Below are 27,605 nucleotides of genomic sequence, written 5' to 3'. Positions count from 1 at the left end.
ACGAAGACCTGTACAGTGACGTAAAAGTCCAACGACTCAGATGGCTGGGTCACGTAGAACGCATGGAAACCAATGCTCCGGCCCGAATCCACACCCACAGGACAGCGCAGTAGAGGAAGACCGCGAATCAGGTGGCGCGCACAAGTGGAAGTTGACCTAACCCAACTTGGAGCACAACTGGAGACATCTAGCTAGGGACCGAGCTAGATGGAGAAGTTTGTTGTTTGAGGCCCTAGTTCATAAAGGACTGTAGCGCCACCTTAAGTAATTAAGTAAGTAGAAAATCGAATTCATTTAAATAATTCGTATAATGAAAAGGAATATGCACACAAAGTCCATCTCTAAGTCGTAAACTACGAGAAGCTAGAATTAAGAAGAAATACCGAATATAGTTTTTTTCTCAATTAAAGAGGTTTTAAAATAATTAAAGGATACCTGGTCTCATAAAATAGAATATTTGAAGTTCTAAAAAAATTTTCCCTAAAGTTAATTTTGTAAACCTTTTCTAAACCTACTCCATTCTATAGATACTTGATTGAGTAAAAGGATTCCATATAATGCAACATGATTCAAGCAAATTTCTAATATGTTATAAAAAATTTGTTTTAAGAGAATTAGGGTCTTCAAAAAACCTAAAATTTTCAGAAATAAAACCCAACATCGAGTTAGCTCTAGAAGTAATATTGTATATTTGAAGCGAAATGCTCCATTTAAAGTCAAAGACAACTCCAAGATCTTTTTGACTCGTTAATCTTTCTAATGAATGATTTGCAATTCTATATACTTCAACAATTGGATCTTAGAAAATGTTACATCACTTCTTTTTTAGCAATAAAATATAATCCATTTCTAATACACCATTTAACAATGCATAACCTACGATTTATCGAAATTAATCATGACCTGACTGCCACCCTGGTTCATCGATATAGGTGCTTAAGAACGTGACCAAACTTCAATGATAACCCAAGACTATACAGCTCATAGAAAAGTACACCTCAATTTGTGTATCAAAAGCTGCTTTAAAATCGATACAAAAACACACACAGCTTTTTCCTTTGTTTCAAGAAATTTTCTGCCAAGCTCCTGGATATAGAAATGTTATATTTTGCTGAATAAAGTGATCTAATCTCATCCTATATTTAAAAAAAATAATATTTAAATTGAAAAATACCTCCGGACTATCTACGAGCATAGCTCAAAAATCCGAATTTGATTTTGTGTCCCGTTCAATTGAAATTCATAACCTACTAGAACTAAATACAAGAACCAACAAAATATTTTATTTATGTTTTAATTTGAGATAACTTCACAGACCAACCTAAAAAAAGAAATTTCCTAAAAGCTAAAGTACTAAAACACCTCCTAAACCTAAACAAAAATATAAAAACAAAAAAACAAACAAAATTGGATAGGAAAAATAAATAAATCAACTAAAGTGCTACGTATAAATTCGGAACATCCCACATGGCAATAATTCATCAATATCCATTAATCCAATTGCCTCAATATATATGTAACTATGTATATACATTTACAACAACCAAAACCAACCACCACCACTTAAGTTGAACCTAATTGGATTGCAAAATAATGCCAACACGATTATCTCATTTTGTAAATCCACTCAAAACGCTCTAAGTTCCTATCAACTTCAAACCAATTTAGCTTTTAAATCCAAAACTACTGCTCCACACATTCCGAAACGTATGTATATTGTATATACCCTTAAAACCATCAACATTATCATCATCACCATGTTAACATTTCTATATTCCGTCCTACGTAGAACACAGCCCAACACTGGGCATAAATAATTTGGCCAATTTACCTACTGGCGTTTTGAATCCTAAATAATTAATATTCTCTCTCGGCTCATTGACTATTTTAATAAATTTATCTAATTTAATTCGTCTGATTTTATTTATGTAAAATGTAAAACTTATGTAAATTATTTTTTAATTTTTCGTTACAGAAATGAAAAATTCTACACATGCTGCGATGAACCATATTTAGATATAACATTTAATATTACAATGAGACGTAAGACATTATTTTACACTGTCAACTTAATTATTCCCTGTATGGGAATTAGTTTTTTAACAATTTTAGTTTTTTACCTACCATCGGATAGTGGAGAGAAGGTAAGTTAAAAATAACTACAAACAAAATTGTGATATGGACTTAACTTTCATAACAACACCGAACATAATAATTTAATTTTTAATTTTAACGAAAACAGTGTTCCCACTTCATTACTGTATTATTATGTGAATTATCAAAAATAAACTCTAATAAAATAACTTTTGCAGCTTAAAATTAATTAAAATTTAAGAGTAAAACAATTTATGAATTAATATTTTATAACTCACTTAAAATTAATGACTTTGCTATTAAATATTCTCTTTTAATAACCCGAATTCTAATAGAGACCGTAATTTTTCAATTAAAATTCTAATTCAACAATTTTTGTTTGCATGTGAATGTTCGCATAATGATAAACGAATAGCATAACATCTACTAATAGCAACCACTCTCGAAATGGCAGGATAAAAGTTTTGTTTTTTTTTCATTTAATGAGAAATTATATTTTCAACTTTCTAATATCGATTCTTCTATCCATAAAATGCAAAATCATAAAATAAATAAACACAAAATGTGTATGTATGAGTAACAACAGCAACAACAAGAACATATCAAATTCAAACTCAGGGTGAGGGTGTCAAAATATGCATAAAACACGAAAGCACGATGCTTTGGCTTTCTAATTGCCTGCAGGAAAAACCATCATAAATTTCATGCGAATAACGGTATGATGTGTATAGTGTATGGTGTGTAATGCATCTGGGAAAGAGATTTTTATTTTCCATACAGATAAATATCTATCTCTGATTCTCCTATGACCTCGTACTCTGTGGCATATAAACTGGAGGCAATGGAAAAATATTGAAAGACCAAAAATAGGAAAAAAAATAAAATCTAGCGACAGGGAAAGCTTCCACATCATCATAAAACATATCTCCCTTAGTCATCATCGTTTTATTTTACTATAAGAGTTAAGTGTATATGATTTTTCTTTTTCTATATGACTCCAACTGCATGACGTTGATGATGCTACTCGCAATACTACTTGTAAGTCTCATTAATGCGTCAGCAGCAGAAACATAGGAGGATGCATTAATTGCACAGGGTGTTCAAACATTTAAGTTGACTTTATAATAGGACATTTTAAGTGTCTTCAATCTAACCCATCAATTCCAGTCACTATCTCTCATTGCGAAGAATTTTCAAATTATTTTAGTTCCCAAACCAAACTTGAAATTTAACATTGAACAAGAGTTAAAAAGGCTTGCATTTCCCTTTAAGACCGTAGAAATTCAGGGATGGAAGGGACCTACAGTTTTAAGCCGAATCCGAACGAAAAATTTGAGAAAGCACTTTTCATGACAAGAATCACTCTTGAAGAATTTATCAATTCCTCGCAAGAGGTAGTATATGTGGAAAGAAAACTTTAGGTGGCATAGGCAGGGATCGAACCCAAGACACCTCGCATGACAGTCCATCGCATTTTTTTTCAATTCATTTTTATTAATTCATTCTTAAACCTATCTCAAAGCTAGACAAACATTCATAAAACTAGCCTAATTATCCATAACTTACAACTAACTTAATGGTCCCACACGGACACTCTAAGTTAAACTATAACACTAACTACTAATGCCTTTCGGCCCTAAAATCTATTTTACTTCAATTTATATTTTATTTATTTCTGTATTTATTAGAAAATTTTCAAAAAACTAATATCAAGATCCTTTTTTAATTTTTACTTAAAAATTACTTAAAATAAGGTCCTTTAATATACAACTTAAAGCTTACTTAAACTACATATTCTACCTATAAACTTCTTAAAACTAGAACAACCACAGCAGCAAATCTAACGTTTTTTGTTTTTATATTTGATTGTCTTTTTTTGATTTAAAAAAAAAAAAAATTATTTATTTTTATATTCCATTTTTTTTTAGATTTTTTTATTTTTTTTGTGCCACCATGCCTATTCTACTTAAAACTAAACACTAAAACTATAAAACAAGTATGTAAGCCGGCCAAGGCTTAAAACCTCATCGCGACTACCCACTATCAAGTGCCGATTGAAGCCACCAAAACTGTTTCTCCTGCTTCACCCTATCAGTTCGGTCCCTTTCGGACACAGCCCTACTGAACCGAAGGAGCTCTTCTCCGCCTTGTGCCATGTCCCGACTGTACAGGAGTCGCTTACCCACGGTTCTTCGTCTGACGTGGTAGATTAACGGAACTGCCAATCTTTCCTGTATCAGACCGCATTTGTCTAAAAAGAGGAATGCCTCTGATGGATCGGATAGAACGCCCCGAAAATGAATTCGTTGGTCGAAGACATAGCTCTTGCATAGTGACCTCGAACGAGTTTTATCACGAAACTGTCAATTCTGTTGATTCGAGCCCCGTTGTATAGGACATCGTTGGAATAGTAATGCACATAAGAAGATTTGGCTGTTCGATATAAGATGGTACAGCGTCGTAAACACTGCCGCTCGAACACCCGAAACTTCTCCATCTGGGAAGGAGCAACGTTGAAAAACACAGGACAACCATAAACGATCATTGGCCGTATGAGAGCCATGTAGCAAATTACCTTCACTCTGGGGTCAAGCCGACTGCTAAAAAACAGCTGTTTCGTCAGAGCGAAAGCTCTTTTGGCCCTGGTCAGAGCAGCATTTATATGTCTGTCGAAATATAAAACCTGATCTAACCAGATACCGAGGTACTTCACTACACTTTTGCTCGCTAATGGCTGCCCGTGAAGATGAACGATATCCATCTTGAGCCAATTCTTATGCGTATCCCTCGTCGCCCAAGTCAACGGAATCCGGAACAGAATTGTCTCTGACTTCTGGACATTTATTTTCAGTTCCCAGTCGTCGCAATATCGCTGAATCTTGTCGAAATCACGCTGCAAGTGAATTCTAATAACTTCAACATTTCGGGCCGTTCTCTACGCAATGAGATCGTCGGCGTACGCAATTGCCTTTGTAAGACTACCTTTCAGATCGCTGGTGTAAATGCTGAAGAGAATCGGCGAATCCCTGTTGAAGACCATTTTTAATTGAGAATGTTGTGGTAGAAGTTACATTGCCACTTTTGACAACAAACTTTCTACCGTTAAGCATATCTTTAGGTATGTACAACAATGGCTTGCTTATGCCAAGCCTGCTCAGTTTTAGGTAAAGACCCTCTAACCATACGGTGTCAAAGGCCTTTTCCAAATCAACCAGAACTGCACCTGTGCATTGTTGTTTTGATTTATTCCATTGGATATCAGAAATGAGTTTAGACGCAGTATGAATTGTGTCATGACCCGCCTTGACCCGAACTGTTTATCCGGAATTATTTTGTTGTCCGCAGCCCACTTAGTCAGAACCTTATTAATGATTTTTTCGAAAACTTTGCTGGTGCTCGGAAGAAGACTAATCGACCTAAGATTTGACGGGTTGAAGTTGTCCTTTCCCTTTTTCGGGAGAGGATGAACCACAGCGGTCTTCTAATTCACTGGATAATCAGTCCATCGCACTAACCATCATGCCATGGGTACGGCTTAGGGATCGATTTAATGGCAAGAAATATAATATTAACAAACTAAAGAAGGTTAAAACAAATAGCTTGTGTCAGCAGTCGGCCCTTCCATCTTGTCGAACAGATGCAGGTCTACACATTAGATGTTTAGTATCGTGTAGTGCTCTATAGAACTTAAAGAATCAAACTGTTGGTTTTTCAGACCTAATGGTCATGATACTTTTACGGAACTGATAAATTGATTCTGATAATATAATCAATGATTATCAGATAATATAATCAGATAAAATAAATAATTCATTGAGTAGAATAATTTTAAAAAAAGAAAAAGAACACTGTGGCGAATACGTCATTTGTTAGTATAAAAATACGAATATTTCTTTCATTGAACGTGTGCGTTTGTTTTGACCACGTTTGTGTCTTGTCATGTTCAAGATAGTGAATATTAAGATGGGTCACATTAGCACAAATCTTTATTTAATCTTACGAGTAAAAGGATTAACTTCTACCAAACTATATGTAGTTCAAATTGGGTAAAATCTAAATGGAATGTTCCTTACAATTGAATGCAAACAGTCATAAGTTCCCATTCGTGCCATTCTGTCCAAATTTCTAAAGTTTTACAAAACATTAGTAACAATATTTTGTTTGAGGTAAAAAGAGTTTAAAGTCAATACCCGAGTTTTCTTTGAAAATCTTTCAATAGTAAAGTAGGATTTTACACGAATAACAAAACCAATATCCGCAGTATGAATCTTACCATGGATGGGTTTTTGACATTTATACCGCTCATCGAGAATGTGTAATGCTTTACCCAGCTCTGTTTTTCCCTATCATTTTGATATTCAAAACTTTAAGACCAATGTGCATCGGTATCTCCTCTTTAATCCTTCCCTATTTTCCTAACGGTCGCACTGTGTATAAACTTTAAATATGTTAAGGGTATTAATAACCCATTGATTGCCCGTTTATTATAAAGAAAAAAATACGAGCCTCGAATGGATCCCATGTGATTTTGTTCTCAATGTTTGTACGATTGTTAAAGTTCAACGTTCAGCCTGCCTATGTATAAGCGGATCGCTTCGCACTACCCCGTCTGCGGCACTGGACACCTTGCTCTACCTTACACCTCTTGACATATTCAGTAAACAAATAGCTGCAAGCCCTGCTATTCGCCTCAATGCTTCGTCGCAGTGGACTAACAACAACATTGGCCACTCCGTAATTCTAAGGTACTTAGAATCAATTCCAAAGCACACAGACTACACCATCCCCCAACTACAATTCGATAGGAATTTCCAGATTTCTATACCTACCAGATCTTTTTGGGAGGATAGGACATTCTTAGAGGATGAGTCAATCCACTTTTACACAGATGGCTCAAAGACCAAAGAAGGGGTTGGTGGTGGTGTGTACTCTGAACGACTGAAATTAAGTCTCTCATTCCGCCTTCCCAATCATTGTAGCGTGTTCCAGGCGGAACTTTTGGCGATTAAGGAAGTCTTGTCTTGGCTCAAAGAAAACGTGATATCAACATCTGATATCCGTATTTTCTCCGACAGCCAGGCCGCTATCAAATCTCTGGACTTAGTCTCTACAAACTCTATAACAGTCCATAACTGTCGATCATCTCTAATGGAGATGGCGCAGCAGTTTAATATTCACCTATGCTGGGTGCCGGGCCATAGAGACATTCCAGGTAACTGTAAGGCAGATGAACTCGCCAGGAACGGTACAGTACAGCCCATCCTACCATACCACGTTTGGCAAGTACTGGCATACCAATCGCTACTTGTAAACTGCTACTAATGCAAGACGCTGTGAGGAGGGCAGGCACCAGGTGGACCAACATCACCACGTGTCAAGCCACAAAAAACATCTGGCCAACACTGGATTTAAAACGTTCAAGGTGCTTGCTCTCTCTAAGCAGATCGCATATAAGCTCGATAATAGGTGTCATAACCGGACACTGTCTAATAGGAAAGCACGCCATGAGACTAGGCGTATTTTCAAATGACTTTTGCAGAAGCTGTATGGACGAGGAAGAGGAAGAAACGGTTCTTCATCTTCTCTGCACATGCCCTGCTCTAGCTCGAAAACGCAAGAATTACCTAGGAGAATTCTTCTTTAACGATCTAAACGATCTAAATCATATCGGGATAATCAGCCTCTCACGTTTCGTAAGGGACTCTAACTGGTTCCATTGAGCTTAGGAGGAAGCCTCAAGATTCATGTGGTATCACAATGGGCCATTAAACTGGCCTAAGTGTGTCCGTTCCATCTTGGACAGCCACTATAACCTAACCTAACCTGGTACGATTGTTCGTGTTTATCTCAGTTTAAATTAAATAAATCTTTTTGGTGTTTCCACCTCACAAGAAGATTTAAAAGTTTGACAGCACTTTCTAAAATGCAAATGGTGTTTCGATGTTTCTTATAAAGCGCAAGTGAGATAGTTTGATTCGTGTTGAATAATGAAAAACTCAACAGTTTTGCACAATATAAGAATATGCTACCAACTCCATGTGCAATTTGATTAAAACAAAATTATTATTTTTGTACGCAAACATGCAAAAAAACAGATCGTAATGCATTATTTGTAAAACCAACTCCTCCACACAAGTTTTTCTTCACAGATTTTGACTCGATTGAGGTCGGGGAATGAAGGTCATTTCAATTTGATTCAGATTTATAAAAAATTGAGGCGGGCTATTAACAAATCCCCTTCTTGAAGTCTTTATTTTATGTCACATTGTTTGATTAAATCTCTGAAATCGACTGTCACCTTCTACAGACGTATTTTCTTGATTTTGATAGTCAACTATTATCAATTGTATCAACTTTCAAATATAAAATCCTTACTATTATGGATCGTTTGTTTGGCAATTTCTCACTGTACTATATATGAAGTACCAAAAAACACGCCTAATATCTTTATTTGATTTCAAAATACCTAAATCAAAATGGATTTTTGTAGGTTTTAAGGTTTTTAAAAAAGTTTGGGTATTGAATTTTTATAAGGAATTATCTTAAAGCTAACAACAATTCCTTCATTTTAATAAAAATAAGTTCAATTCCAATATCTCTTCTTGTTCCAAAGATGTTCAGTCGAAAACCAATTTTCTCGAATTTTTGAATATTTTTATTTCCGACAATCGATTTTTTCGAAAAATGTTACCATGTGTAAAGAAAAACATTTTTTATATAATGTAAAATTAGTTTCAAGACAATAGTGTTCCGATAAGTTCTGATTTATTTTATTTTTCTCCACAAACCATTTTTTAAAGTTTGAAGTAAAATTGTACTAAAATTTTAGTAACTAAACAGAACTGTACCCCTTCTTTGTAAATGGCAGCTACATATGACTAAGCTGGATGTTAAATTTTGACTGTAGTTCTTTACACTTGGGTTCGAAATATATTTAGATTGTGTATATGCCTCAAAATCTACGGACGTAAAAAGCATTGGACACCAAATAGTTTTTTGTATTTGTCCATACAATCAGGTGTTGCATAGAATCTAACACATTCCACCAAAATATTTTAGTGTAAGGACTTGAAATATGAACCACGAAATATTTGTTAAAAAATTAATTCAGACCATATTTTAAAAAAGCTAAATAGTTTATTTTCCTATGGTTTTTTTTCAAATATAATAAATAAACACACATCAAATGTTAAAACTGTAGACAAATTTCAAAGTAATAAAAATACGATTTCTACATTTCTGTCCAATAAACCATGATTGACAAAGCTAAATATATGCAAACATATTTCTTTTTATTCAAAACAATATCCATGTAAATGAAGTTCATATGGAGTAAAAAGTTCAAATATAAATTGAATTCTCGACCCCCTGTATTTCAATTATTCATATTTCATATTATAAAGTCCATACATATGTTTGTGTGTATTTAGTTCATCAGAAATTCAAATCTCATAGGAAAACATTCACACAAAAATAACTTATATCGAAAAAAGGAAAAGATGTTTCTCGGGTATTTACAACTTGTGTACCGTGCATGTGATTATAACCTACCAAAAAAATAAGTAACGATATATTTAAACTTATGCTCCAAGTAATATGTATTCTTATCTCACTCCCAACTTCCTTTGACATCCTTTCTCATCAAGAATCGATTAAATACCTCATTTTCACCAACCGAATAATGTATCTCAACATCATCGTTTTCAGTACAGTTATACATGAGTTCGTATTGAAACTCAGTAACCATCAGCAACAGAGGTTATTTTATATCGCAGTTATAAATATTTGAAATTCCCGTCTGGTTCGTAGTTTTTTCCTAGACATCCGTTGGCGGATTTGTGGCTTTTTTTTAAAATGAAAACATGAAAAACATGATATTACTCGTACAAACAGTTACATATATGTTTATAATATACATACGTTATTTGTAAACGACAGAAAAACCATGTTTTTCATTTTTAAATGCCAAGGGGATCAAAAAAATTCCATTGATAGAGTTGAAGTCTTCGATTAAAATTCTTTATGAGGTTCATATCGTATACATGTTCCTTTGCTTTGTGTTTTTCATATAGAATTTCTGAGTGATTTTCGGTTTTTGTGTTTAAATTTGCCTGTTCTTACCTCAGGCTTATTGTCTGTGTTTTTATCCATACGAATTCTGAAGACTTGTAAGGCCTGGAATTGAGTACAATTTTTGTATTTTGTACTTTGACTGAGAAAGTATGTTAAATTTTCTCTGAAATTAAAAAAAAAATTAGCATTTGACTTTAAACTAATTTGTAATCTTTTCAAGTATTCTTCTTACTTCAATTTCTTTAAATTAATAAAAAGCTAATAAGGCTTAACGAACTTGGGTCAGTAATGTTTCTGCCATTTTAGTCTTTTATTTGAAGATTTTTCCTATTAGAAAATTGCACCACTTGATTGACTAGTTGCAACAATTCCAGACATAATTTAATATAATCTAGTAATATTATTTTACAGATAAGCATTAAGGCAATTACTTTTAAAATACAACATTTTACTTTATTTTTAACATATGTACTTACTTACTTAAGGTGGCGCTACAGTCCTGTGTAACTAGGGCCTCACCCAACCAACTTCTCCATCTAGCTCGGTCCCTAGCTAGATGTCTTCAGTTGGGTGAGGTCACCTTCCACTTGTGCGTGCCACCTGATCCGCGGTCTTCCTCTCCTGCGCTGTCCTGTGGGTGTGGATTCGAAGACTTTCCGGGCCAGAGCATTGGTTTCCATGCTCTCTACGTCGCTGTACAGCTCGTACAGCTCGTCGTTCCATCTTCTCCTTCACTCCCCTTGCATGCACACGGGACCATAGATCACACGAAGAACTTTTCTCTCGAACCGACCCAAGGTGCTTGCATCCGCTTTTATCATAGTCCATGCTTCTGCACGGTGTAGCAGGACGGGGATGATAAGGGTCTTATACAGCAACACTTTGGTCCCTCGAGAGAGGACTTTACCACTTAATTGCTTTCTTAGTCCAAAGATACAACGGTTAGCAAGAGTTATTCTGCGTTTGATCTCAGCGCTGATTATGTCAATATCATCAGCATATGCCAGCAATTGGACAGACTTTTGAAAGATAGTGCCTCTAGTGTTGACGTGTGAGCTCTGCACTATTCTTTCAAGCACGATGTTAAAAAAATCACATAACAGCGCATCACCTTTGCTTAAACCTTTTTTGATATCGAAAGGTTCTGTTAAGTTGTTTCCAACCTTTATGGAGCAGCGTGAATTCTCCATGGTCATCCTGCACAAACGGACTAGTTTGGCAGGGATGCCAAAACTAGATATGGCTCTACACAGCTCTTCCCTGTATATGCTGTCATATGCGGCCTTGAAATCGATAAAAAGGTGTCGATTTGGTGTTCTTGGGTTTTTTCCAGGTTCTGCCGTAATATGAATATTTGATCAACTACGGACTTTCCTGGTCTAAAACCACACTCATAAGGACCTATCAGGTTGTTGACGATGGGCTTTAGACGTTCACATATTATGGCAGAGAAGATTTTATAGGCGATGTTAAGTAGACTTATTCTTCTATAGTTGGTGCAGTCAAGAGCGTCTCCTTTCTTCAGGATCAGGCAAACAATACTGAGGTTCCATTCCATCAGACATGCTTTCTTCCGACCATATCTTACAGATAAGTTGGTGCATGCTATTAACCAACTTATCTCCAGCTGCTTTAAAGAGCTTGGCATTCAAGCCATCCGCTGAAGCGGCTTTATTAGACTTCAGCTCAGATATGGCATCGTTACTTCGTCTAAGTTGGGAGGACGGCATTGTTGGCTATCGTCGTCTATGTTGAATGGATCATCCTGCCTGGCAGCGGAATTCAGTTCGTCGTCGCCGTTATACAGTCTGGAGCAGTGGTCCTTCCATATCCTCAGCATTGTATGCGGTTCCACTATCATGTTTCCACTTTCGTCTTTGCAGCCTTCGGTTCTGGGTTTTTGTACCTTTGAATTTCGTTTCACCTGTTCATAAAACTTTCGAACTTCATTCCTGCTTTTAAACATCTCAACATCTTCGACCGCACGCTTCTCATGCCCTCTCTTTTTTCTTCTGAGAAGTCGGCGTTCCTCTAGGCTTTTCTGTCCATAGAGCTCATGAGCAGCTCTCGTTCTTTTATGCAGCGCCTCTTTACGTGCCTGTTGTTTGGCTGCATTTGCCTTGAAACCCAGCATATCAGAGGCGGCTTCTCTAATTGCATCTTGGCAATGTTGCCACTGGTTTTCGATACATTGTGTTGGCGGCAAAGAACTTCGAGAGAGGTTACTTGTAACTCGGTCGGAAAAAGATTTGGCGATCTCTGGCGATTGTAGCCGTTTGACGTTGTATCTTCTCCCAGCACCTCCCTGTTTTGCCTTGGGTCTGGAAATCCTAAGTGCTACCTTGGCTACAACGAGGTAGTGGTCCGAGTCGATGTTAGCTCCTCGGAAAGTTCGTACATCCATAATGCTGGAAGCGTGTCTGGCGTCGATCGCAATATGGTCAACCTGGTTGATGGTAGATTGATCTGGAGAAGTCCAAGTTCCTTTGTGGATGTTGAGGTGTGGAAAACGCGTACTGGTTACCATGACGTTTCGCCCCGCAGCAAAATCTATGAGCCTTAATCCGTTGTCGGAAGTGCCGTCGTGCAGGCTGTTTTCCCCGATTATTCCACCAAAGATGTCTTCCCTTCTTGGCTTGGCATTAAAATCGCCCAGGACTATTTTAATATCGTAGCTAGGACACTGCTCATAAATATGTTTCGTCTAAGAGCTCGAGAACTTATCCTTGGTGTTGTCATCCTTCTCTTCTGTGAGGCGTGCGCGCATATCAGGCTTATGTTGCCGAATTTAGCCTTGATGCGCATGAACATGAGGCGCTCATTGATGCACCTATAGCTCAAGTCTTCTTTGCGTAAGTATGGCTCCAATGACGAAGCCGCATCCAAATAAGAGCTGTTGGGTTTCGTGGTAGCAGTCACCATAACAAATATCGCAGTTTTTCATCCTCTTTTTGCCCGACCCATCCCATTGTATTTCCTGGATGGCGGTGATGTCTACTTTATAGCGGTCTAGGGCCTCCGCTAATTCTGCGGCTGCACGTGGTCTGTTAAGGAACTTAACATTCCACGTGCATATCCGAAGTCGTAGTCCTTAATTCGTTTGCGTTGGTTGTCAACAGTAAATCCGTCCGTATAGTAGGCTTGTTGGTGCTTCGCAACTATGAAAGCTTTTACGTGGCCAGGAAGTCACCCCGACGGCACAAACCCAAACCTAGAGGGCCAGATCCTAAGCATAATTCCAAGGATTGGGAGCCGGATAAAACCGCTCCTTATAGGCCTGGGCTCCGAATAAGTCGAAGGAGCCATATAAGGTGTTCACTAAGTAGTTCAACCTTACTGGAATTGTAGACGCCACCGTTGATTCCATCTAAGGAATTCCTCCGCTGCTGTCTGGATAAGGAGAGGTGCCTTAATAGAAACACCTCTCTCCCCTCTCTCGTTTTTAATATAAATGATTAAAATAAAAAGCGATGGTGTAAGCCAAAAAAAGGATTTAAGAGAAGACACCGGTTCATATTGGTCTTAAAGATTTATAGATTGTAACTTTTGAACTGTAAATGGTACAAAGAAAGTTGTTCAACTAGACTTTAGCATGAAATGTTCTAGAAAATATCTATTGCAAATTTTAAGTGTCAAAAATTACAATTTTTCAAACCTTATGCCTAAACGGAACTTTGGTGTTACTGTTTCTCCATCAGAAAAAATACATTTTTGCAATATTTGTTTCACTGTCACAATCCTAACGTGCGCAGCTTCAACAGTGCTTTTGAAGAACTATTATCATATATAGAAAATTTTCAATACATTATCAGAGCTAAGCGTGCGCCAAAGACAGAACATAGAGGTCGTTATAATGCACTTCAAGTTGATGATGTAGCCGTATTAATTGTTGGACAAGAATTTACAAGCGAGCATGAGATATCACTCTTAAACGTGTAAGTGAAATACACCGGTCCTATGATGCAATGCAGTACCCTTTGATATTAAGTCATGGTAAAGACGGTTATGCAATTAACGTACTACAAGTTTATCTAGTAACAAGAGTTCCTCAAAAAAAATTGTTAATTGTTAATTTTTCTTACTTGTTTTCTAAGGCAGTTAGTTTTTTGTGTTAGCTGTTTATTTTGAATGATTTTTTTTTAATTAATCACATTATGCCCAAGAAAAGGAAATCAAGCCTTGGCAACTCCACAAATAGTGTCAAAAACAACGTCCGTACGCCCATATATTCGCGTCGTCCATAGCTCAAGAACCAAAATCGATATCGACTTCAAACAAATTTTGTTACACAGATAATAATGTAGAAAGATGCAGAAAGGGCTCTCAAGAAAATTTAGTGGATATTTTTAATTATAGCAGTTTAGAAAAAAAGGAGAACCTAAATATCTCACGAACCAATGCAATGACGCTAGAGACTTGAATAATTTTGTTTTATATTATATAATGTAACGTGAACCAAACCAAAATATTTTTGGTAAAAATCCAATTTACAGTTTTTTTTATAAATAAAAAATGTCAACTCGAAACTTTTATCAATAAAAAATGATTTCATCTCCAAAACAATTTTGTGCAACAAAAATAACTGATTTTCGACTAAAATATCTTTCAAAACTTTGAAATATTGGCTTTAAAATTTAAAAGAAAATTGAACGAAAGTTCGTAAAAATTGATTTTCGACACAAACATATTTTCAACTATTTGAAATTATGGCTTCCAACTTTAACTTATAAGAAATATGTTTTGCAACATTCGGACAAATTTTGAGAAGAATCGAATTCACAGTTTTTTACAAAAGTAAAAAACGTGGTAAAAATTTGATTTCGACTTTTCAAAAATTAAAAATATTGTCTTTAAACTTTTTTTTTATTTCACATCAAATATTGTTTTCGATATTCAGAAGTATTTTTTTTTTAAATCCAACAATCCGTTTTTTCATAAATAAAATCTACAAAAAATAGTACGCAAATTTGGTAAAGATAGATGTTCGGTTCCTGATATCTCTCAAATTAATTTCATTCATCCAATCTGTAAAAATTTAAGAAATGCTACTAAAATCGACAAAAATTTGTTTTCGACTGAAAATCTATTTAACAAAACTTCGTTTTTAAACTAAACTGTTTCCATGATATGAAAAATATTGTTATTAATTTAAATATTTTCAAGAATAATTCAACTGACAACTTTTTAACCCAACATGAAAACCTTTTAAAATTTTAAGCAAGACAAATCGACAGACGGGATGGGAAGTTATCAGTGAGGGTCGCACCCCAGTCTATTTTTTATTTTCAAATAATAAAAACGGAAATAATAAACCAATTTTATTTAAAATTAACCTTAACTTAACATTGAGAACAGAAAAAGTCGACTGAGATGAAAAACAACTTACTGCTAACTTAAAAGACTGGACTAACGATCGGAATGTTATTTCTGAAAACTGATAATGTTGGAAAAAATAATTAATGTTGCCAACAAAAATGAGACACACTTGATTTGATTGATTGATTTTTATATGAGAAATTTCTATGTAACAATATTTACTTTTTTTCAAAATACATATACATAAGTCTTAGATTTGTGCTCTTGAAAAGTTATAAAGTGGGAACACTAATATTTTGTTTCCTTAACTTGTATAATCCCTAACACACCTATACATGTGCCCTTAGTCCCTTATTATCCATAACTCCCTCGCTATCATCAATGGGGAAAGTTTCTAGCTCCAACAAAAGAAAAAACACATCATACGCATCCACGCCCTTCAATCAAAATTGAATTATAGACATTAGCATTTTGTTTTCCCTTTATGAATTTTCTTAAGTTTTTCACTTCAACAAACACTTTTTCCTCATCAATTACCAATTTCATTTTATACTTGTATTTTTCATTCTTTTCCTCTTTGTTGTTGTTTTTGTTTTCATATCTTTTCAGGTATCATTAAGCATATCTATTCTGCTCTCGCTGACTGTGTTCTTCTTGCTACTGGCAGAAATTATACCCCCAACATCATTAGTTGTTCCGTTATTAGGAAAATTCGTACTATTTACAATGATTCTCGATACATTCAGGTAAGTTAAAGATACTTATAAAAGTACACACAGTGTGTATTATAGATTCTTTATTTTATATATTTTCTTATTGTTGTTCAAATGAGGCTTAGAGAAAACAGTAACGAAATTGGCCTGATGGGTATTAGCAATTTCTGTTTACCTTTCTTAACACTGCTTTGGGTCATTTAATACCTTCTTAAGGGGCGAAGGAAGAAGTGAAAGTAGAAAAAAAAACATCACTCGGGAACCACAATTCCTTAACTTTCAAAAGTTCATTGAATACATAAACTTTTATATAAGGCTCCCTACAGGTACCAGGTCCTTCGACTCCAACCGACCCGACATACGTATATTCCTAACAGTTGTTATTCCTTAAACTTTAGTCTTGTAAAAGGATGAACAAAAATAAAATAAACAAAAATGGCGGCGCATAAAGGTTATCTGAGTGAATTGATTAGGAGATGGCCCGTTTATCTGTTTTTCTTTTTTTTTCTTGCTTTTCATTGTTAATCTACCTTTTTCCGGGTCGATAGTGAGGAGTAGAACTTTATACATACCTACATATAAACGTTTAAAATAAAAGTGTTTCTTTTCTGTTGTTTTTTATCTGGCCATGAAAAAAAAACCCTTAAAGGTTGTTGCTTGAACTTTTGCAAACCCAAATGAAAGGGATAAGAATTATGGTTATGGTGAAATTATAAAGGAATTAATTAAGGATAGAAGCGGAAGTTTTTTTTTGTTATTATTTATTTCGCTGAATTAATGGCGTCATTTGTTCAACGAACCTGATATATTTTTTTTTTTTCAATTTTATTCATAAAGTGTGAAATGATTTAATATTTTTTTAATTTAATTTTTATTTTTGTGTGGCAAATTGACATATCTCAGAATACAAAGGATCGTATAATTAGTGTTTTAAAACGAAATTAAATAATATTATATAGCTGTAAAAATGTAACTGAACTGAGTTGATATTGGTTGAATATTGAAAATGTTTTATTATATTTTTTATATAAATCAAGGGCTATTAATTCAATACGATATTACAGGGTTATTCATTTTGGGGTTTCATTAATAAACGTATTTTTTTTTGTTTTAAAGTATGAATACCGCACACAAATTGTTGCAAGCATCGATTCTTTTGAGGTCATTTTCGTCAACTTTTAGGCGGTATCTCGCCCATTCATCAAGTTATTTTATATTATGTTGGATTTCAAGTGCTCAAGAGTTAAAACTTTATTTGCATAAAAACGGTTTTTTGCATAGGGTCACAAAAAATGGCGTCTCTTCAATTACTTGAGAATTTTCAGAACCCCAAATACGACACTTCTTTTATTAACATACCCAACTAGGGAGAAATGTTCTTCCTCGCCGAGGAAAACCGTCGTCCCCCGCCTGTTGTTCAAGCACCCATTCGACGTCTTCACAATTTTGCCAATTGCTTGCGTAAATGGACGATTATGTAAACCAGAATCTCCTCTTAAAGCATGATATTTGGTTGTGGCAGAATCACCATCTTTGTATTAGGTTTTAATAATTGTTATGCATTGTGCGATAGTTAAACGATACATTATCGCAAATGTCAAGAACTTAATTTGACAGATGTTGAATTCCAGCCTTATACTTTTGAAACCGCAAAATGGATAACCCGTTATAAAATATTGAAGAACAAAAAAACTTATTATACATACATTATTTTGCGCAATGGTGCAAATAATTTGTTGTTCTGGGAACAAAAAAAAACATATCCTGTCTATCCATGTTTTTTATTAGCTTCGCTCAATAAAGGATGCATACAACTGCAAGAAAAATAAATTTTTCTGTAGGTGAGTTTTAATAAACAAACAAAAATTAAAAATATTAAAATAAAATAATTTATAGAAGCTATAGTTTAAATAGTTTGATTAAAAAAGTTAATTAACCCAATGCTTAATAAAATATCTCGATGTTCGTTGATTATTAACATTTTGGAATCGAAAAATGCACATAAGTAGGGGTTTCTACTTTAGTTAGTTAGTTCAGTTTTAAATGAATTTTATCTTTAATAAATATTAAACAATTATTGAATAAACTAAGACTAATTGGTTAGGACTAAGGCGTCTACTAGGTGAAAAATATAATACATTCTGAATTTAAGATTAGTAAGGTTATTGCTCTTGATATTTTAAAGAGATTTGATAAAGACTGACATCTTGATTTTTTAACAAAAATGCATGCTTACGAACCGTTTAACACAAGTTGTTTTGGGTGGATTCAAATCTGAAACCCATAATATAAATATAAATGATCTATTGTCTGCAACTCTTAACCAATTAATTCCCTCGATAAAGATATCACTCTTAGCTATTCATATTCGTTTGCAAAATCACATACTTCCTCTTTTGATGTGGAACTGCAACGAAAAATATCATAAGCTCTTTAAATTCCAACCTGCAGAGCACTGTACATAGGGAAAAACAAACCGTGTTGAATTGAATGCGTCAAAAGCCCAATGCTGTATCGTTAAAGCGAGATATACCCTTTTTGGAACTATCTATGAGTGGTATACTTGCATCAACGAAAGCGACAAAAATATATCCTCAGTATATGCCTCAGCACGGAAGACATTTTTCTCTCTGTCCAAACAGCCCATCTCTGGGCTGAACCTTCAGTAACTTACTAAAGTGTCTTGGAATGTATTCAAAGAAGATATTTTTAAATGATTGATTAACATCTTCAACTCCATTATATCACTCGAACATAGCCGTAAAGATTTTTAGTATTATTAATTATTTATTTTCATTCAATTTTCTATGTACAATTTTAACAATAATAACATAAATATTTATTTGGAACAAAATAGGAGGTATCATTCTATAGTTGAAAACTAGAGGCGAATGAACCATATCAGGAAATTTAAGGCAAACGTAGGTTAGGTTAGGTTATAGTGGTTGTCCAAGATGGAAACGGAAACACTTAGGCTAGTTTAATGGGCCATTGTGATACCACATGAATCTTGAGGTTTCCTCCTAAGCTCAATGGAACCAGTTTGAGTCCCTTACGAAACGTGAGAGGCTGATTATACCGATATGATTTAGATCGTATAGAACGTTAAAAAAGAATTCTCCTAGGTAATTCTTGCTCTTTCGAGCTAGAGCAGGGCATGTGCAGAGAAGATGAAGAACCGTTTCTTCCTCTTCCTCGTCCATACAGCTTCTGCAAAAGTCATTTGAGAATACGCCTAGTCTCGTGGCGTGCTTTCCTATTAGACAGTGTCCGGTTATGACACCTATTATCGAGGTTGTATGCGATCTGCTTAGAGAGAGCAAACACCTTGAACGTTTTAAATCCAGTGTTGGCCAGATGTTTTTTGTGACTTGACACGTGGGGATGTTGTTCCACCTGGTGCCTGCCCTCCTCACAGCGTCTTGCATTAGCAGCAGTTTACAAGTAGCGATTGGTATGCCAGTACTTGCAAAATGTGGTAGGATGGGCTGTACTGTACCGTTCCTGGCGAGTTCATCTGCCTTACAGTTACCTGGAATGTCTCTATGGCCCGGCACCCAGTAAAGGTGAATATTAAACTGTTGCGCCATCTTCATTAGAGATGATCGACAGTTATGGACTGTTATAGAGTTTGTAGAGACAGAGTCCAGAGATTTGATAGCAGCCTGGTTGATATCACGTTTTCTTTTAGCCAAGACAAGACTTCCTTAATCGCCAAAAGTTCCGCCTGGAACACGCCAAAATGATTGGGAAGGCGGAATGAGAGACTTAATTTCAGTCGTTCAGAGTACACTACTCCACCAACCCCTTCTTTTGTTTTTGACCCATCTGTGTAAAAATGGATTGACTCATCCTCCAAGAATGTCCTATCCTCCCAAAAAGATCTGGTAGATATAGAAATCTGGAAGTTCCTGTCGAATTGTAGGTGGGGGATGGTGTAGTCTGTGTGTTTTGGAATTGATTCTAAATACCTTAGAAATACGGAGTGGCCAATGTTGTTATTAGTCCACTGCTACGAAGCTTTGAGGCGAATAGCGGAGCTTGCAGCTATTTGTTTGCTAAATATGTCAAGAGGTGTAAGGTAGAGCAAGGTGTCCAGTGCAGCAGAAGGGGTCGTGCGAAGCGATCCGCTTATACATAGGCAAGCTGAACGTTGGACTTTATTTAGCTTATCCCTGTTTATACCTTTCTCTAAACCAGTCCACCATACTGCCACACCGTACGTTAAAATCGGTCTGATTACCGATGTGTATAGCCAATGCGTGATTCTGGGTTGTAAACCCCATTTAATACCAATAGGTTTTTTGCAAGAAAAGAGGGCTACAATAGCTTTTTTGACTCTTTCCTGTACGTTGCGTTTCCAATTAAGTTTTTTTTCTAAAACAAGACCCAGGGATTTAGTCTCGTCTGAAAATTTTAATTGGATTCCTTTTAATGTAAGGATGGTTGACAAATGGAATTTTGTATCTCCTCGAAAATAAGACCAGATCGGTTTTGTGTGGGTTAACACCCAGTCCACACCGATCAGCCCAAGTTATTAGTCTGTCCAAGGCATTTTGTAAGAGTTCTTTTAGGATGTTAAGATGCTTTCCTGAAACTGTTATAGCAACGTCGTACGCATAGACTATCACTCTGAAACCCTCCGCATCCAGACTAGTTAGGATTTCATTCACCACTAGGTTCCAGAGGGGAGGGGATAGAACACCACCTTGCGGTGGCCCTCTACCAACGAATCGTCTGCTAGAAGAGTTGCCCAGTTTTGAGTTAACTATTCTGCTAGTAAGCATTAAATGAATTAACTCCCGAAGCGAACTCTCTACATTTAGAGATGTCAGTGCAGATGTGTCCACGTTGTTAAAGGCACCTTCGATGTCAAGGAAAGCAACTATAGTGAACTCTTTATGATGGAGGGAATATTCGATGGTGCGTACTAAAGTGTGTAACGCTGTTTCCACCGATTTACCCTTACAGTAGGCATGTTGAGACGAAGACAGAAGTCTTGTATCGATACGTGCCCTTAAATGGATATCAATTAATCTTTCCAGGGTCTTAAGAAGGAATGATGATAGACTTCTATGTCGTAGATCTTTAGGATTGACTTGCGAGCATTTATCTGCTTTGGGTATAAAAACAACTTTAACTTCTCTCCATGCCGAGGGAATATGGTAAAGACAGCTGGTAAAAATTGCCTCAAGGATTGGTGCAATTATATCAGAAGTCTTTTGTAATTCGGCTGATATTATTCCATCTGGTCCTGCAGCTTTAAATGGTTTGAAGCTGTTGAGAGCCCATTGTAGCTTATCCCTTGTGATCAGACCTTGTGGATATATTGTATTTGAACTTGAACGTATATAACTGTTTCAAGTTTTGGTAAACGAACTACCAGGAAAGTGAGTGTAAAATAGTAAGTTCAGCGATTCATTGCTTGAATTTGTCCAGGATCCGTCTGTATTCTCAAGCAGCTTGGCATAGCTGGATTAGTTGAAAGAATTTTCCGTAACCTAGAGGCTTCAGAAGTTTCTTCATATGTATGTAGGCATATGTATAAAACAGATAAATATTTTTTGACCATCGAACTGTTCATTTCAAAGAGCCATCTTTTTACTGATTTCAAAAATTAACTAGGATATTGAAGTTTTTTAGTTTCAAAAGACAATTGATTAAAAAGTTAGGGTGCTGTTGCAGTGTAAAAAATTGAGAATTAAGTTCTATTACTCATTGGATTTTTAACTAAAAATATAGTATTAATTCTTAAGCTATGTGTATTTGAGTTTCTGAATCTGACTCTATCCACTTCTTCATGAATCGAAGACAACATTACAGTCCAAGATTGAAGCTGTTTCTTTTAATTTGCAGACCATTATTTTTGTTTTTTCACTTAAACTAAGCTTATGCATATAAAAATAATTGTCTTAGTACATTTAAATCTTTTTGTAACGTAGCGATCAATTAAAATAGCAAATTGCTAGCATACGTCAGAGCTATATCATCAGCGAACGCTGTTATTTTGCTAATTGATGATTGTTTGAAGACAGAGTTTATGTATATCAAGCACACATCCTTGAGAAACATCAGTAGTACACTCCTGAACATTGCTAAATATTCCATCGATTCTAACTGTTTGATGTCTTGGTCTTCTCAAGCTATTTAATCGTTATTTTAACGGACTGTGTATTCCTCTCATAAAGCAATTTAACTAAAACATCCGCTTTTTGAAATGCCATCATATCCTTGAGCCCAACTTCGGCCGTAGAATGAAGTACAGAGATAAGTTTTTTAGCCGTACTACACGAATGTGGAATGGCTGGCCGCGCTCTATATTTCCCTGTCATTGCAATGTTCAAGAATTCGGAATCAATGTACTTCGACACCTCCTATCCAACACTTCCATCTAAAATTTGTTTTCTGTATCGGGGTGCACCTAATTGTATAAAGCATTCTGCCATTTGCCACCGTTTAAAATGCTTAATGTTTCTTTTTCTTCAAACATTTCTTTTGAAAACTCAATAACCCGAAATTACTTCGGCGACCAGCAAGAAAATGGAACACATCTTCCCTAATCCATATGTAGCAAAACCCGTTGAAGGTCGGTGGGGTGGCATACGATTTAAATTGACTATTTTACCCCTCATTTTAAGGATCGTACTGCTTTATCCATAAACTCAGAGCAGCAATCAAGAAAGTATGGTTTGTTTTTTTTTTATTTTGATAATAGTTCAAATTGCTATTGAAATTTCTAAACGGTTAGACTCCAGCGTCTTCATTTTATATTTTCAATTACATTTGACTCAATTTCTACAACATCAAATTAAATTTTTCTAAAGAAGATGGTTGTTTGGTTGTCTAAAAATGTAGATCTGTTCCAAATTTGGATGTTATTTCCTTCCACACTTAGCAAATATTTCCGCTAGTTCTTCAAATATTTCTCAATATTATGTTTGGTATTCTACTTTTATGTCAAGTGGAGTACCAGTTTAAATTAAAATTAAAATTAAATTGGGTGGCGCAACAGTCCGTTTGAGAACTAGGGCCTAGTGACTGATGGACAGGGATGGAAGGGACCTACCGTTTTAAGCCGAGTCCGAACGACAAATTTGAGAAAGCACTTTTCATGACAAGAATTACTCTTGGAAAATTTGTCAATTCCTCAAAGGAGGCAGTACCCGTGAAAAAAAAACTTTAGATGGCATAGGCAGGAAGCGAACCCAAGACCTCTTGCATGACAGTCCATCACACTTTTTTTTTTAATTCATTTTTATTAATTCATTCTTAAACCTATCTTAAAGCTAGACAAAAATTCATAAAACTAGCCTAATTATCCATAACTTACAACTAACTTAATGGTCCCATACGGACACTCTAAGTTAAACTATAACACTAACTACTAATGCCTTTCGGCCCTAAGATCTATTTTACTTCAATTCAATTTAGAAAATTTAAAAAACTAATATCAATATACTTTTTATTTTTGCTACTACTACTACTACTACTGCTACTTAAAATAAGGTCCCTAATAAAAAACGTAAAACTAACTACCTATCCTACCTATAAACTACTTGAAACTAGAACAACCACAGCAGCGAATCTAACGTTTTTTATTTATATATTTAATTGTCTTTTTTTGTATGTTTTTTTTTAATTTTTTTTCTTTTTTACATTCCATGTTTTTTTTTCTTTTTTTTTATTTTTTTTTTTTTATTTTTTTTTTGTGCCACCATGCCTTTTCTACTTAAAACTAAACCCTAAAACTATAAAACAAGCTACATGCCAGTTAAGGCTTGAAACCCCATCCCGATTACCCACTATTAAGTGCCGATTGAAGCCACCAAAACTGGTTCTCCTGCTTCACCCTATCAATTCGGTCCCGTTCGGACACAGCCCTACTGAACCGAAGGAGCTCTGCTCCGCCTTGTGCCATGACATCCCGATTGTACAGGAGTCGCCTATCCACGGTTCTTCGTCTGACGTGGTAGATTAACGGAACTGCCAATCTATCCTGTATCAGACCGCATTTGTCTAAAAAGAGGAATGCCTCTGGTGGAATGAAGCCGCTCAAGCGTGCACTTTCAAAATACTCGTCGTTCGGATAGAACGCCCCGAAAATTAAATTGTTGGTCGAAGACATAGCTCTTGCAATATGACCTCGAACAAGTTTTATCACGAAATTGTCAATTCTTTTGATTCGAGCCCCGTTGTATAGGATCTCGTTGGAAAAGTAATGCACATAAGAAGATTCGGCTGTTCGATATAAGCCAGCGACGTAAACACTGCCACTCGAACACCCGAAACTTCTCCATCTGGGAAGGGGCAACGTTGAACCACACAGGGCAACCATAAACGATCATTGGCCGTATGAGGGCCATGTAGCAAATTACCTTCACTCTAGGGTCAAGCCGACTGCTAAAAAACAGCCGTTTCGTCAGAGCAAAGGCTCCTCTAGCCCTGGTCAGAGCAGCATTTATATGTCTGTCGAAATATAAATACTGATCTAACCAGATACTGAGGTACTTCACTACACTTTTGCTCGCTAACGGCTGCCCGTGAAGATCAATTATAACCATCTTGCGCCAATTCTTGCACGTATCCCTCGTGGCCCTAGCCAACGGAGTCCGAAATCACGCTGCAAGATAATTCTAATAGACCATTTTTAATTGAGAATGTTGTGGTAGAAGTTACATTGCCACTTTTGACAACAAACTTTCTACCGTTAAGCATATCATAAAGTATATACAACAATGGCTTGCTTATGCCAAGCCTTCTCAGTTTTTGGTAAAGACCCTCTAACCATACGGTGTCAAAGGCCTTTTCCAAATCAACCAGAACAGCACATGTGCATTGTTGTTTTGATTTATTCCATTGGATATCAGAAACGAGTTTAGACGCAGCATTAATTGTGTCATGACCCGCCTTGAACCCGAACTGTTTATCCGGAATAATTTTGTTGTCCGCAGCCCACTTATTCAGAGCCCTATTAATGATCTTTTCGAAGACTTTGCTGATGCTCGGAAGAAGACTTATCGACCGAAGATTTGACGGGTTGGAGTTGTCCTTTCCCTTTTTTTGGGAGAGGATGAACCACAGCGGTCTTCCAATGCACTCGATAATATGCATTATTCAGTGCATTATTGAAGAGCGTGGTGTAAATGTAAATTGCTTCCATCGGTAAATTTCTTAGTACAACGTTGGATATACCATCGACGCCTGCTGACTTTTTGTTTTTTATTGAATTGAAGATGAGCTGAAGCTCAACCTTCGTCACTAACAAGGGACTTGGTCCCGTTTGCTCGGCGATTATGGCATTTGCCAAGGAATCGTCATTGAACCGCATGAAACCGCCGTTCTCAGATCGCCATTGTGTCATATCATTTCGAAGGTAAAAGTGATTAAGTAGGGCTCTGTTTTCCAGGTCGTGGTTGGGGCGAATGCTAACATTCCATCGCACTAACCATCATGCCATGGGTACTACACCAGTTTAAATATGTAACTTTTAATTTGGAGTATTTTTTGGTAAACGAAACCTCTTTAAGAAGTATCGAAAAAATTGTTCAACAGATTTATAAGATCTAAAACCCGATACTTGAGCTTTATAAAGTAAGATTGATGTGCCAGTTGAACGAAATAATGTTTGTTTCGCATTTTGTGGTATGTAATTTGAGTGCAACGCTTTCATATCAAAGAAATAACTCGTTTAGCATCTGCTAGTTTTTCTCCCAGGTGTAGATTAAAATTCAAGTTTACCGATACTATCAAGTCACTGAGCGAGCTTTTTTCCACCAAACTTATGGTTTTAATTTGTTTATTATTAAAATTGTCTTTCTTTATTATCTTGTTTTAATTCGTTTTAAAATCACAAGTTTTTTTTGTTAGATATTAAGTAAACCTTGACCAAAATTCATTATTTTTCGGAAAATTTTAAGAATTTGAATGTCGAACTTATTTCAATTAGTGGAATTTTTTTTTAACAAAAAAATCTCAAATATTTCTCAACCTAAAAGAAAATCACTATCGAAATACAAATACTTCTACATTTTTACTGGGCGGAAACTGTTGGTGATTGATTAAAATATTATTTGATGATTTGATAATTGAAATACAAATTTATAGACTAAAATAATCCCTCAGTTCTCACACGAAATACAAGACTCATCTCGTTTTCATAAAACATAGTTGTTTTCCGAAACAAGGGAAATCATTTTTCAAATTCACCCTCCTTAATAAAATTTTCAAAAAACTCTTACACCACCATAATTCCACTTGTTCCTACAACAAGCTGAAAGTGTGAAAAACTTCGCAAACGCCTTCAAATTTTGTCATTAAATTTTCTTACGTGTCATAACTGTGTGTTGTCTGGAATATGGTTGGTGTGTGTTCATATATATAAATATCCTTCTTACCCTGATAGTCTTCCTTCATCCTGCCATCATTTCTGAGACGGAAGTTATCTCATCATATCGTACGTATGCATGTATAAAAGATGTGTATTATTACATACATATATAGGATAGAAATGGTATTTTGCGGCTGAGATCATTACCAGAGCCGCATGAGGGTAACTTGAAACCTTAACCATGTCAATGATGAGTTCCTGTGGTGAGTTCAATTTGTTTGACGTAAGGAATATGGAATTTTACCCAAATAGAAAAAGTAAACAGAACTTCTGCGTTCTATTTGCCGTGCGTGGTCTTATGATGATGATGATGATGATGATGATGATTGTGATGATGACTGTGCTCCAGTACTTCTAACTCCCAAGTGAAATTATGTAATTAAGGAATTTTTATGGCATTTCCTTTAGATAAGAAATTATTACTCGTATCGCATGTTATAAGTCGTTTGGATTTTAATATCATCGTGTTTTGTAAAGTTATAAGACATTCCCAAATGTTTTTCTGTCTTGGATTCTGTAATGCAAAGGTACATACACACCATCATATAATACGGTCAGTAATTCCAATGGAATTTCATGTTAAATGCTATTTTCTGTATTGAACGTACATATGAAATGGGCAAATGTTCGATTTATTACTGAAGCTAACTTCAAATTTCAAGCTATGCGGTGTAAAATATTTATGGCTTCCACATCTATGTACATTGTGAGGAAGAAAATCTTGAAATCGTTATATGGATTTCTATTCAATTAAATCGACGAATTATTCAGGAACTTTAACTCTTCACTATGCTTCCTCGATAGTGACGTGGATTTAAGCGAAGAGATGGTTACAAACTTAATTCTTTATACTATGAAAAATGTTATTCTAAATAGGCTACAATCTATCAAACTCAAAGAAAAATCATGGTTTGATTGGAGTTGTAAGGAGGTTTTAAGTTCCAAGATGTAAGTTTTCGGTTTTTTAAAGAGAACCCCACTGAGAAAAAACCAGAATAAATTTAAACAAGCTAGAAATACAT

The 27,605-nt window shown here is 35.6% G+C and overlaps 1 protein-coding gene across 1 annotated transcript in view; it reads left to right on the top strand.

Annotated features, from left to right (window-relative positions):
- Window positions 1-27,605, top strand: part of LOC129945652 (acetylcholine receptor subunit alpha-like) — a 170,175-nt gene that overhangs the window by 129,818 nt on the left and 12,752 nt on the right. The window contains exons 5-6 of the mRNA XM_056055495.1: window positions 1,976-2,144; window positions 16,093-16,229. Coding sequence (XP_055911470.1) covers window positions 1,976-2,144; window positions 16,093-16,229 — 306 coding nt within the window. The remainder of the gene's footprint in view (window positions 1-1,975; window positions 2,145-16,092; window positions 16,230-27,605) is intronic.

Source organism: Eupeodes corollae, chromosome 2 (assembly GCF_945859685.1).
Source record: "Eupeodes corollae chromosome 2, idEupCoro1.1, whole genome shotgun sequence".
NCBI classification, from domain to species: Eukaryota; Metazoa; Arthropoda; class Insecta; order Diptera; family Syrphidae; genus Eupeodes; species Eupeodes corollae.
The sequence above is the reverse complement of the archived record's forward strand: the minus strand, read 5'-3'. Positions and strand labels throughout refer to the sequence as shown.